The following is a 12863-nucleotide window of genomic DNA, read 5'->3' on the forward strand; positions in this document are numbered from 1 at the left end:
AAACTGCACGCGTATATAACGCGTTTTCATATAAAGCGTTAAATATAAAATATTTTTAAACTACATTTTCATTTTGATATACATATATATATAAAACAAAAATAAATAAATAAATATATTATAAGTAAAAGATCTCTCGATGGCAGAACCGATCTTTTACAATTTTAAAACTAAAATTACCTGAGATGACTGTTTGCGACGACCGGATTAGCATAAAAATCGCTAAAAAACCTTTTTTGGCCGAAAAACTTAAAAATCGATAAACCTCATTCTAATATTTCTTTTTAAAAATTCTTATAAAATTTATAAATAAAGCTAAAATAAATATTATTACTATTGCGTTTGCCGTTAAGAGTTATCGCCCTCGTTTAATTCTACGTGGTCACTCGGTAGATTTAATGTACCGTAAGTTTCATCAAGATTATAACGTTTTTTGATACTTGTCAAAGCCTTAATGAGTTTGCAATTAGTGTCTTCTAATGCATTAATCCGGCGCTCTTGGAATTCTATATACCTATCCTTTGATTTTATAATATCTTCCATTTCCGTTTGCTCGCGACGGATTTTATTTTCCATGGCCATGAGACGACTAATGACCGTTTTCATTTCGTTATCTGTTTCTTGTCTTTGAGCTTTCATTTTTTCGTTCGTTTGAATAAGTTTTTCGCGTAAATGAAGAACAGTTTGCTCGAAGTTTTTTGACTTGTTTTTGAGCTCCGCTTGAAGTTTTTGAACCAGTTGATCTTTCTCACTCAATTTATGCAACAGCAATTCCGTTTGATCCTTCAAGAAAATTAGCCTTATTTATCAAGCAGTTGACATAACAAATAGTAGTGAGAAAATAAAACAAATATCTTACTGCTACACTTTGATTATAACGTTCAACTTGGCCAGGACTAGCTTTACGTGGCAAAGACATCCCTACGGCAGATACTCGCCTTTCAGGTGCTACCTTGCATGAGTCATTGACAAAACTTAATGAAAATACGACAAGGGTTAAATAAATATGGTCACGCTTAGTAAACACAAAAAAATATTTGCTGTGTAAATAAAGACAAACACAGGCGAAAAATAAAGTCATTGAAATATGCAAATTCGCGAATCGCTGTTTAAAACGGTTTCCCAACATCAAAAAGAAAAAAGGAAAATACTACTCATCAACTAAACTTGCGATCATTGCGGTAACTAAGTAGTTAATCCCGAAAGAGAACAATTTCATTTCTCTAATCCTAATTAAGACGCCGTAAACCTCCGCAAATCCGTAAAGGATTAGAAACAAATAGCATCAGACTAAAAGGTTCTCTGGTGGATTAGAAGCATGACAAATAGCATTTTAAAATCAAACCTTTAGGTTGAAAATTTCTTAAAAAAAAAAAGAAAACATCAAATTATTCTTTTTTCACTGACCTGTTTGTCTCATTCTCTAAAAAAGCATCTGCTAAATCATCTCCTTCCACAAGTACACCTTCCGGAGATGACGAGGATTCATCCGAAGAGTAACTACAGCTGGAATAACTAGAAGAATAAATTGACGTTAGTGAACGAGACTTTTCGATAATACCTTCGTGTAAGATTTCACAAAATCCGTTCGAGTGTATTTGAGCGATTTCTCGACTCTGCGCTACGATCATAGTATCTCGATTGAAATTGTTACGATCTATTTCACGTTTTACTTCATTGGGTGCCATTTCTGAATATCTCCGTAAAATCCTTTCCTTTTGTTCATCTTTAGTAAAATTTATCGTGTGATCACTACTGTAAAACACTTCGTTTGGAGGTTCGTGTCGGGTTCGATCACTTTGTTGCTTATTAATTTTTTTGCAAACATTACGGGGTTCAGTTGACGGCACATATTGTTTGTTTATACTATTTTCTGAGGGGGGATGAGCTCCAGATACGAGAGTTTCAACACTACCCCGCCCGCTTTCGCTAATTGAAGAAAGTCTCGATCCACCTGAAAAATTGGAAATTCGCGAACCACGACTACTACTTACTCTGGAATCGCTATTACTTGATCGCATCGAATCAATAGAGCTCGTGGGTGACACTTTGTTATTAGGAAGGGAAACATTTAAATAATGATCTGGGGACTTAATGTCACCAAACTTATGCTCCTTTTTTAAACTTTGCAGAACAAGTTTACTGCGATCAAACGATTCTTTTTCATTTCCTTCTTCGCAAGATGGAGATGAAGACTCTTTAGCTTTTATGAGTTTTTGCTCAAGTTCTAATTCGTTTGACTTCGAACAGGTTGTAAGCTTTTTAAAAACCACTTTTTCTTTAACATTATTGGAAGGGCAATCATAAACGGAGGAGGCATCGTGAATGGAGGAGACATCATGAACGGAGGAGGCATCATGAATGGAGGAGGGATCATGAATGGAGGAGCTATTGTGAAGTTCTTTTTCTTTTCTTGTTATTCGAGGTGATTTTCCAATTACCTTTCTATTGTCTTGAGAAAACATATTTATGCGATCTTTTACACTTCCTTCTTTTCTCTTGCTTTTTAAATAAGTTTCGGAGACATATTTAGGATTTTTATATGGATTTCTCTCATTTTGTTTATGGTTTTGTGTCTCAACAGGTGTTTTGTCAAACTTTCGTTTTGATTCGGCAATGCGAGAGACAGATTTATTCCTTAACGAAGAAAATTTTTCATTATTGTCGCAATCATTTTCTACTGAAGCATTTAACCAGCCATTGTTTCTACTATTTTCCAGTGGTTCACCTTTCGATAAGTAGCTATCATTGCTAACGAGGGAACAACCTGATACATAATCTTCTGTAAAGCTAAAATTTGTATCGTCGTAACAAAGTTTATCATTTATATTTTTTCGCTCCATGTTAACTAACAGCGGAGAATTATCGCTGCATACATTTTCATCGCTTTCAATAACATTGTAACGTGATCTGTTATCATAGTCGTGTGACGTAATTCCGCGTAAAGCTGGAGCGCTTAAAGGCTGACTACAAACTGATGCAACCGTTTCAAAAGGTCGATGCAGACGCAGCTCCTCCGCATTAGGAGAAGATATGTGAAGTTTAGTAATGTCTTCAAGTATGGTTTTTAATTCGTTGTATTTTTCGTTATTCTCTTCACTAATTTTTGAAATTTCAGCAACAAGGAGGTGATAGGTAACGGATAGTTCGCGGGCTAAATCTATTTGAGTACATAATGTACAAACATCGCTCACGTCCTCAGTTTTTGGTTCATTTGATATTGTCTGCAAGAATAAATCCATGTTACCTATTTCCGATTCAACAAAATTGTTTAAAATTTCCATATAACATTCCTTGCTACCGAACCGCGTGAAGTTAGCTAGGTTTTGAATAGTTTTGGCAACCAGAGTGAGCGTTCGAGCTACTTTTTCACTTGGATATTCGCTGGTTAATTGAAATAAACTAGGTGACAAAATAGCAGGGCATAGAAATCGTAGAAAAAGAGAGGCACTGACGATTTTTTTACTTATATCAAGTTGCATGATTTGACAACGCTGACGCACTGTTGAAAATATTTTTTGTAAACTTGCTGGAAAAAAATTTACAGACAGCATTATATTTTTCCAGACATCTTCTACAAGTTTAATCAAATTCCGTTGGTTGCCACTTAATATAGCGCTATTTAATGATAGAATTTTCTGCGGATCAACCTCAGCATCTTCCTCAGATTCGTAAACAGACAAAATAAACGTACCTAATGTTTCCTGTAAGTATATTTTTCCGACCATTTTCATATAAGTATCTATTGACTTTGTAGCTAAAGAATTCCCACGGAACATAAGATTTTCATTGGGGGTGTTCTTTACTTCATTCATGATAATATCAACTAAGAAATCGTGCACTTCACCTGAGGCGTGAAGAATCTTGAGTAGTGTTTGAGCGAGCATATCTTTTGTTTTGAGACTGATAACTTTTTCTAAAGTGTTCGTTAAAACCATGTAATTTTTTTTTAAGAAGTTGTGCAGTTTTTTATAACAAGATAACGGTAGAACCACGGTGGTACCGTACGTAAATTTAACACGAATGAAAGGTTGCTCTGTTTTGTTATTGACTGAATTTTTTTGTTGGGTTTTGGGAGATATGCCTGGCATAAAAACCGAAACCCATTTTTCTATCTCAGTGTTTGTTTCTACATTGAGAAGATCGATAACAGAAGAGCCGATAAAAATGCTCTTATCTGGCTTTCGTTTCTTTTTTGTGTCGCTTTCTCGAAACAAGTTTATAGTCACCGACTCAGTCGGTGGTAGGTCGTGAAAACTAAACTGCTCACCCCAAAACAACATTTCATTCATGCATTTAACCGAAGTCCTACAAAACAACACTTTGTTCAGTAAAAGCTCGCAAAAGTAACGCTTTCGAATCGGTATTCCTTTTGCTTCGATTATCCAAACAGATAAAGATGTATCAAGTCGAACATTTTCATCACGATTAGATTGGATTACCGAAGTCATGCTGAAGAAAGGAAATGATTTTCATTACCCACACGAGGAACACTTTTATAATACAAAACCCGTTTAAAAACAACAAGATTTAATTTACTTTAATTTGCAACACAAGATATTATTCTTTAGTTTTTAAATATTATTCTTTAGCATTCTTTCATGTATTTACAAGTTGATTTTCTTTAAAACTCTTTTACTTATCAAAAAAAAAAAAAAAGGTATTTAAAAAGCAGTTACAAATGCATCGTCATAAATAAACTCATATATATCCAAAAGTAAAATTAAACGGTTTTAAAAAAAAAAGAACGAAAAACTATAAGATTATTTTTTTTAAATTCTTATTTTCCTTTTTTTTCTTTTATATTTAATAAAATTTGGAGATTGAATCAAGAAGAAAGAAGAATATTGTTAGCATCATTCAAATTGGCAACCAATTAAAATTTTTGTTTACAAGTTAGAAAAGCAGATTACCTTTTGATCCAACTACTGTATTCTTCGTGAGTTGAACATGAAAAATATTTAGTATCTGTGGGCGTGATCACTTGAAAGCAATAGGGACGAAGAAGTACACTATCATGTATAGGCCGCACAATTGAAAATGCTGGGTCATTCAAACACATAGTTAGTTGCCTCTAAAAATAACTGTCTAATAATTAAAATGTTTAACATAACTTAGACATATTACACTTAATAATAATTTTTTAAAGTTAAAAAGTATTATTTTTAAAACAGATTTTTTCAATTGCTTTTTTCTTACAAAATTTTAAAATAAACAAAATGTAATTATTTATTAACTATTTTTGTAAGAAAAAAATCTTGTGAACCAAAGAGTCAATAAAAACACCCAGTTTTTTCCTTTAAATTACTCACATCATCATCAATGTAATAATCAGATTCTGCTGATCTTGATGACCATAATGCACTGGGAGATTTAGGACTAATAAACAAACAAAAAAGGAAGTTTAAGCAAATAAAACAGGTTCATATTCAAGATTATGCACTAAACATCATTTACCTGGAGGATTCTATGATTCTCTGTATTCCCACTTTCCCGACGCTTCTCGACCGACTTATTGCAAGTTTTCTTGATATCTGAAAAATTGTGAAAAAAAAAAATTATTTTTAAAATTCGATTTATAAAGATGAAAGAAAATGATAGATGAAAACAACAGTAGTTTTATATAACAATTAGATGAAAAAATACTATGGTGATTATTATTATTACACTATTCTTAAAAGTTATTTCAATTTATTCACTTTGTTTTAAAATAATAAAAAATTCCTACAAACTGTTTGAAACTGCTATTGCTGGGTTGCGATTCTAATCTCAGACGAAATGTTGAACTTGACCTTGGAGAATAGTTTTCTAAAAGTTTTAAGCAAAAAGCAGCAGTTAAATCAAAATTTATTCTCAAAATGTAGGATCGTTCTTAGTTACTGCTTTTACTTTAACTGAGAAGCAGTAATTAAGAAAACAGGCATGAAAAGTCTCCACTAGTGAGTCAGGAATAGAAGGAATAATACCAATATTTCATAGAATGAAAAATGAGACAAATTTTTCTTAACTGTAAGACAAGAAACTTTAATATTTTCATGAGATTAAATAAGTTTTAAAAAAATTTTTTCAAAAGAAAATGCAAACACATACCTGACCGAGGAGATAATAGATCACTTCCACCAGGGCTTTTTGCAGGACTATCAATAAGAATTTCCTAAACATTTTCTTTTAAATTATTTCAAAATTCCTCTCAAAGGTAAAAATGAGAAAAATCCAAAACTTTCAAAAAATATTTTAGGTCATAAAAATTGCTTAAAAAATTTTGGGGATCATTTTTTTCAACTTTGTTTTTTAAATTTCAAATGTAAGTAAACTTTATCTTAATGATTTATTTTAAAAAAAGAGTTCTCTTGATTTCTAGCAGTAAAGATAACAATAACAACTGATGAAAATAGGCTTAATTTGAAAGTATTCAGCATTTATATTCAAATGAAACTGAGCAATCTTGTTAAAGAGTAATATATATTCAAATGAAAAGGAGTAATCTAGTCAAAGAGAAATATATACTGAAATGAAAAAGAGAAATTTAGTTAAAAAGAAATATATACTGAAATGCTAACAATCTGGCTTCTTATCTAGTAGTTGATTTTGAGGTGAAATAATTAAAAAAAAAAAATTCAAGAAAAAACTTCCAAAGACTTTCCTCTTTCTTTACCAGCTAACATTTAAAAAACAACTTTTTAACATAAAACCTTTTGATAAACAATAGAAAAAACTTCAGAACTTTGATATATGAACCTGCTCTTCTGCACTGGGAATAGAAGAAATATACAAGTATTTTGTGCTTGGTTCAAAACATACTGCTTTCAGCTTCCATACAACATTTTCTGGACATAACTTCCGAATATTTTCTAAAAAGATCAAAATTCAACATAACAAAATATAACACAAATATATTATCACCACTGTAAATTCATAAAAAGACCAGTTTTTCCAGGATAAACAACGTAAGAGGATTACATGGATTCTTCTTGTTTCAAATGCCTCAATCAATTATTTCTTCTAAGTTTTAGGTCACACAATTTTTACAATTTTCTTGTTATAAACTAAATATTTCCACCAATCAAAAGTTTGCACCAAAAAAAAAAAAAAATGTTTGCACCAATTAAAAGCTTTCAGGATTCCCTTTTCATTTAAAAAAGGGAAAAGTATCAAGGTTAAGTGAACATGACATAACCTTTTTCTTTTTAATAAAAACAGTTTGTCCCAATTACTTACAATAGACTGTCAATTTTGCAAAATAAAAACCATAGAGCAAGAAAATTGTCTAAAAGTATAATATCAATCAAACTGTCTAACAAAGCTAAAAGTAATATAGAAGACAATTATTTAGAGATGACTTTCTTTGCAAGGTAAACAAAGTTTCCTAACTTTAAAAGCCTGGGAGCAGCAATCAATTAAAAAAAAAAAAATTTTACAATACAGAGATTTGAAAAAAGAAAGAAAGAAAAAAAAAGTACCATGTGTATCAATAACAGAAAGCCATCCTGTTAACCTCTTTTCATTTGAAAAAACTTCCATATTATTTAAGGTCAAGCCTTGTCCATTCTAAGACAAAATGCTGCTTATAACCATTATAGATAAAATCAGTTACACACATTATTGTATCTTCTTTTCTCTTTCATCATATTTTCTGATTCTAAATCATGAAGAAAAACATAGGTTTATATATCTAAAACACATTTGTGTCTAAAACTCAAAGGTTTTCTTATTTATGGTTTCATTAGATATATACACCTAAGATAATTTGAAATGACATCCTAAAAATAATTACATATGTATGTGTGCATGTATGTGTGTATGTATTTGTGCATGTATGTGTGCATGTATGTGTGTATGTATGTGTGTATGTATGTGTGTATGTATGCCTGTATGTAGGTATATACATATACATACATACATACATACATACATACATACATACATACATACATACATACATACATACATACATACATACATACATACATACATACATACATACATACATACACACATCTTACATACATATATACATACATACATTATATATATATATATATATATATATATATATATATATATATATATATATATATATAATGAATGGGTTTTTTTAACTCTATTGCTATGGTTTTAAGCTCATACAAATACATGAACAGATTAAAGTTGCTGTAAGTCATTGGAAACAACAAAAACATTTAAGAAATATATTCTCATATACATTTAAAAAAAAAAAACTTTGAAAATAAATTTTAAAATTTCAATCAACATCATTAATGATTACATATCATATTTTCTGATTAGAAATGCATTTAAAAACACCATACGCAAAATTAAAATATAAAATTATCTAAATCTTTAATCTGTTTTTAAATTGAAAGGTTTCAATAAACACAAAAATAGGATCAAATCATAAGGAGCTGTAAAATTAGAGATTTCCTTTATTTTTCTTTTATCTTTTTAAACTAAAAATCAAGTTAAAAAAAAAAAAAATTAATATATAAATTAAGTTACTTTTTAATTGTTCAAATAAAAAAAGAAAAAAAGACCAATTAAACAGAATTTGAACACAACTTCTTTATAGATGAATTTTTTTAAATCAGAAACTAAATCTGTAAACCAATTTTAAAATGCTCCACCAATTATGAATTAAATTATTAGAAATCTAGAAGATGTATTTTTTGAAATTCTGTTTTATTAAGTAAATTTGCAGGGCCACAGGTATTACTTCACCTAATAACTTAATTAAGTACTAGCTAATGTTTCTATACCAACTTGCATCACTTACTTGTACCAAATTCATTGCTATTTATTTCACCTAGGATAAGTAGCAACTATTCCTAAAGCTAATATTGTTATTACTGTTGTTATTATTTTCAATCACATTATTCTTTATTTTAATTGCTGTTATTACTTTAAGTTATACTAATATACTCGTATTAATTATACTAACATTAGTTACGATGATGTTTACATATTATAATATTTGCTTCATACTTAAGTAAATGTAGCATCATTATATAATTGTAAATTAAATCACAATCACTCTTGAATGTTCTTATACTCCGCACTAAATTAACATTTGTTTTTTAAAGAAATAAAAAATATCATAAAGCTTGAAAAGAATTCCGTTACATGCTTTAATTCTGAAACCTTATATTTTTCTTTTTAAAATAACTGAAATGCCATAATTTCAAAAAAAATCCTATTTTTATAACGTCAACATGAAAACTCTTTCAATCATTTTCAATAACAAGCGTTAAATTTGATAAACTGTAAACAGTGCAGTTGTAATTCCTTCAAAACCTTTAAAGAAAAACGTTCACTGGTAACGAATTTACAAGAAAATACACCAACACTTTAATATGCTAATGTATAAAGGAGTCTTTCAGTGAACATCCGCTTTCCATTCATAAAAACAAATTAAAAATATATGATAAAAAAAAAACAAACAACGGTTGTCCACACCAAAAACATCTGTCATCAAAAAGAATACCATTTATTAATTTAACTTTTATGCAACATATTCGGTATAAGAAATCAATTTTATATTCTGAGTGCATATGATTAGTGGATTCCGGTTACCTGGGTACTGTTAGGTAGGTTTGTCAGCTTATTGGTAACCTTGGTTTTATATAAATTCCGAACTCTAATTTTCTGAACACGTAAGACGATTATTAAAACGACAGCAAGAATCGGTCGATTATCATATTTGCTCCACCAATTGAACGTATAGCCTTAATTCTAACTCTGACTAGCCACTAAACCGTTTATTTATCGACTACTTCATATAGTCTGCTTTAAACTGTAATTGACAAAAAATCAAAAGTTGCGAAGCGTGAATCTTTTGTTAAACAATTATATACATGTTGATCCCTAAACACATGTTAACTCATAGAAGCCGCCTATTTGTCATATTTTGAGTAAATGTTATCTATTTATTTTTTTTACAACTGTCATAATTGTCCAATGGAACTCAATTGAGTTCTCGTTAAGATGAATTTTTTGCCTCACTGAAAAATATGAAATAAATAATAAGCTTACAAACAACGTAATACAGAAATTAACGCTGAATCAAACTTGTTGAAATATCTGCCCAGGAGGACGAGTGCCCCCCCCCCCCCCAGGAGCACCAGACTAACACCGAAACATTTTTTAATTTGCAAGAATTTTTTAGTAATGCACATCAAAACTGAAATATATTTTAACAAATTTTGCATAAATCATATATAAATTTTGTATAAATCATAGCATATTTTAAGCAGATGTAAATTATTTCTTAGATTGAAGTACTCTATAGGAATTTTTTTAAAAAAAAGTATAAAATTTAAAGATAGAGGATCTCATTTCAAGTTATTATTATTAGTTGTTTTTTTTTTCGGATAAAAATTCAAATCGTAACCTTTGAATTTTATTTTTTATTGAATTGACGATAAATCAATGAAATGTTAAAAAATAAATCACGATGCTCTATTTGTGTGAACTGAACATTTCTTCAATAACAATAATAATAGTAACAGTAATAATAATAATAGTAATAATAATAATAATAATAATAATAATAATAATAATAATAATAATAATAATAATAATAATAATAATAATAATAATAATAATAATAATAATAATAATAATAATAATGATGATGATGATAATAATAATAACAATAATAATAATAACAATAATAATAATAATAATAACAATAATAATAATAACAATAATAATAATAGTAATAATAATAATAATAATAATAATAATAACAATAGTAACAATAATAATAATAATAATAATAATAATAATAATAATAATAATAATAATAATAATAATAATAACAATAATAATAATAGTAATAATAATAATAATAATAATAATAATAATAATAATAATAATAATAATAATAATAATAATAATAATACTAATAATAATAATAATAATAATGATAATAATAATAATAATAATAATAGTAATAACAATAATAATAATAATAATAATAATAACTATAATAATAATAATAGTAATAATAAAAATTGTGACAATAATTGCAATGAAAACAATAATAATATAACAATAATATCTGAACTAATCAATATCTTGTGCGAATTTTTTAGTTGAAAAAAAAAAGTCAACCATTTTAGAAAAAAATAACGGTCATTTACTTCTTATTAGAGATAGGTAGAGTTGACTGGGGTTATTTCGCCACTTTTTCTGCTTTATTGTTAATTGTCAGACATGATAAGTTTTTACCTTACACCAATAACTGAATGGAATAGAATTAGTTTTAGTGTTTAAAAAATCAAGAATTTTTAATTTTTTGTATTCATAAATCAAATACACTTATATGGAGCGATTTCGCCAGTGTAAAAGGAGTTTTATATGTGTGTGTGTTATTTAAATAAATTAAGAACATTTAACGCATGCGCCGATACAAAAGCAGACTTCACAACCCCATGCATCACAAATCCAATCATGCGACACCACATTCACTACAATGAATTACTTTTTTGCTGTTGCGATTATTAACACTCAATAAACTTGGTTCCAGCCAATTGGTTGATTATTTTAAACGCAAGCTGGAGAATTTCTTCTTCTTCAAATCACTTGATGGTATTTGATTAGGAGAGAGTTTACTCTTTTTCGAGTCACCTGCTGGTGTTGGATTGGAAAGCACATTCAGAGATTTTCTATTTTCTTATTTTTTTTTTTTTTTTTAATTTTTCTTTCAGCTTTTTAATGTTTTTCAGCGCTTGTTATGTTTGGGGAATAAGGTTTTTTTGTGAATTGGGTTTGAAACCTTTTTCGAAGATGGAGTGATTTTTCTTAGGAAAGAAAAATTTACATCTACTGGCTGAAGTTCATTATTATATCAGAATGTTTTCCCTTTTTTATATTTGTGTTGATTAACAGTATTAAGGAGAGGGTACAGCCTACAATATATAAAAAAAAAGCTGTACAGAAAGCACAAATATTGTACATATTTCGTTTTTTTTTAACTATAGGGTTGTTTTCTCATTTTGTGGCGGAATTGCCCCGCAATATTGTACTTGGATAAAAACCCATTAAAAATTGTTATTATATATTGTACTTGGATAAAAATCTATTTAAAATTTTCATCACAAACAAAATCTTCATCACAAACGGCAGTGAGATGATGATAATAGATTTATGAAAACTAACCTTAACAGTTATCGTCAAACTTCGTTTCAATCAATTTCACAAAGAAAAATAAAAATGCCACAAGGAGAAAGAGTGACACGATAAATTCAATTAATAACATTAAATAGCAAAACATATTTAAAAGTTACAAAAACCAATAGAATTAAACAGCAATTATGATCAATCAATAGTTAATATAATAATATAAATGATCAATAAATAATGTATATGATCAATCAATAGTTGATATGATAATATAAAAGTAATATATATTACATGTCATATTTATTACAAAAGTAATAAAAGTTACCTCTTTTACTCGTTATATCTAAGGTGGCGAAATCTCCCCGGTCTACCCTAATTTAAGAAGGAGTTTTATACGATCGGTAGCATAATTAAAATCATAACACACAGAATTTAAATTAGTGAACAAAATAATGTTTTTTGCAATAATTGCATTTTATAAATCTCTCAAAAAGCTTTTTTTGAAACTTGAATACTTTAATGTAAAAAGCAAGTCTTTAACTTGTGGAGTGCACAAGACTTTCGTTTTAAGAATGTTATTATTTTTGTTGGATTTAAACTTCTTATTCTTAACATCTCTGAGGAAATTTATTGTTAAATAAAAAATAACGAAAATGAAACAGATTAGAATTGTTTACAGACAACTCGAATCTGTTTAAATCGAAAAAAAATTGCTTCTTAAACTAAAGTTAATTGCACCAAAA

General features: G+C 28.5%; 1 protein-coding gene across 2 annotated transcripts; it reads right to left on the reverse strand.

Moving 5' to 3' along the window:
- Positions 1-262: 262 nt before the first annotated feature.
- On the reverse strand, positions 263-12469 carry LOC149883414 (uncharacterized). Of its 2 annotated transcripts, none has more exons than XM_090101346.1 (11): positions 12446-12469; positions 7461-7639; positions 6739-6851; positions 6091-6154; positions 5729-5808; positions 5458-5534; positions 5313-5379; positions 4914-5074; positions 1408-4452; positions 860-974; positions 263-783 (listed from the first exon to the last, which is right to left on the reverse strand). In XM_090101346.1, the coding sequence occupies exons 2-11, from the start codon at positions 7519-7521 to the stop codon at positions 349-351; spliced, it is 4218 nt and encodes a 1405-aa protein (XP_089957472.1). In that variant the 5' UTR covers positions 7522-7639; positions 12446-12469; the 3' UTR covers positions 263-348. The 2 variants fall into 2 exon arrangements, with proteins under 2 accessions (XP_089957472.1, XP_089957471.1); XM_090101345.1 differs by lacking the exon at positions 12446-12469 and adding an exon at positions 9568-9778.
- Between the last annotated feature and the right edge of the window lie 394 nt (positions 12470-12863).

The sequence above is a fragment of the Hydra viridissima genome, unplaced genomic scaffold (assembly GCF_058129835.1).
Source record: "Hydra viridissima isolate aposymbiotic clone 2 unplaced genomic scaffold, HvirCarnegie_v1 scaffold_10, whole genome shotgun sequence".
Classification (NCBI taxonomy): domain Eukaryota; kingdom Metazoa; phylum Cnidaria; class Hydrozoa; order Anthoathecata; family Hydridae; genus Hydra; species Hydra viridissima.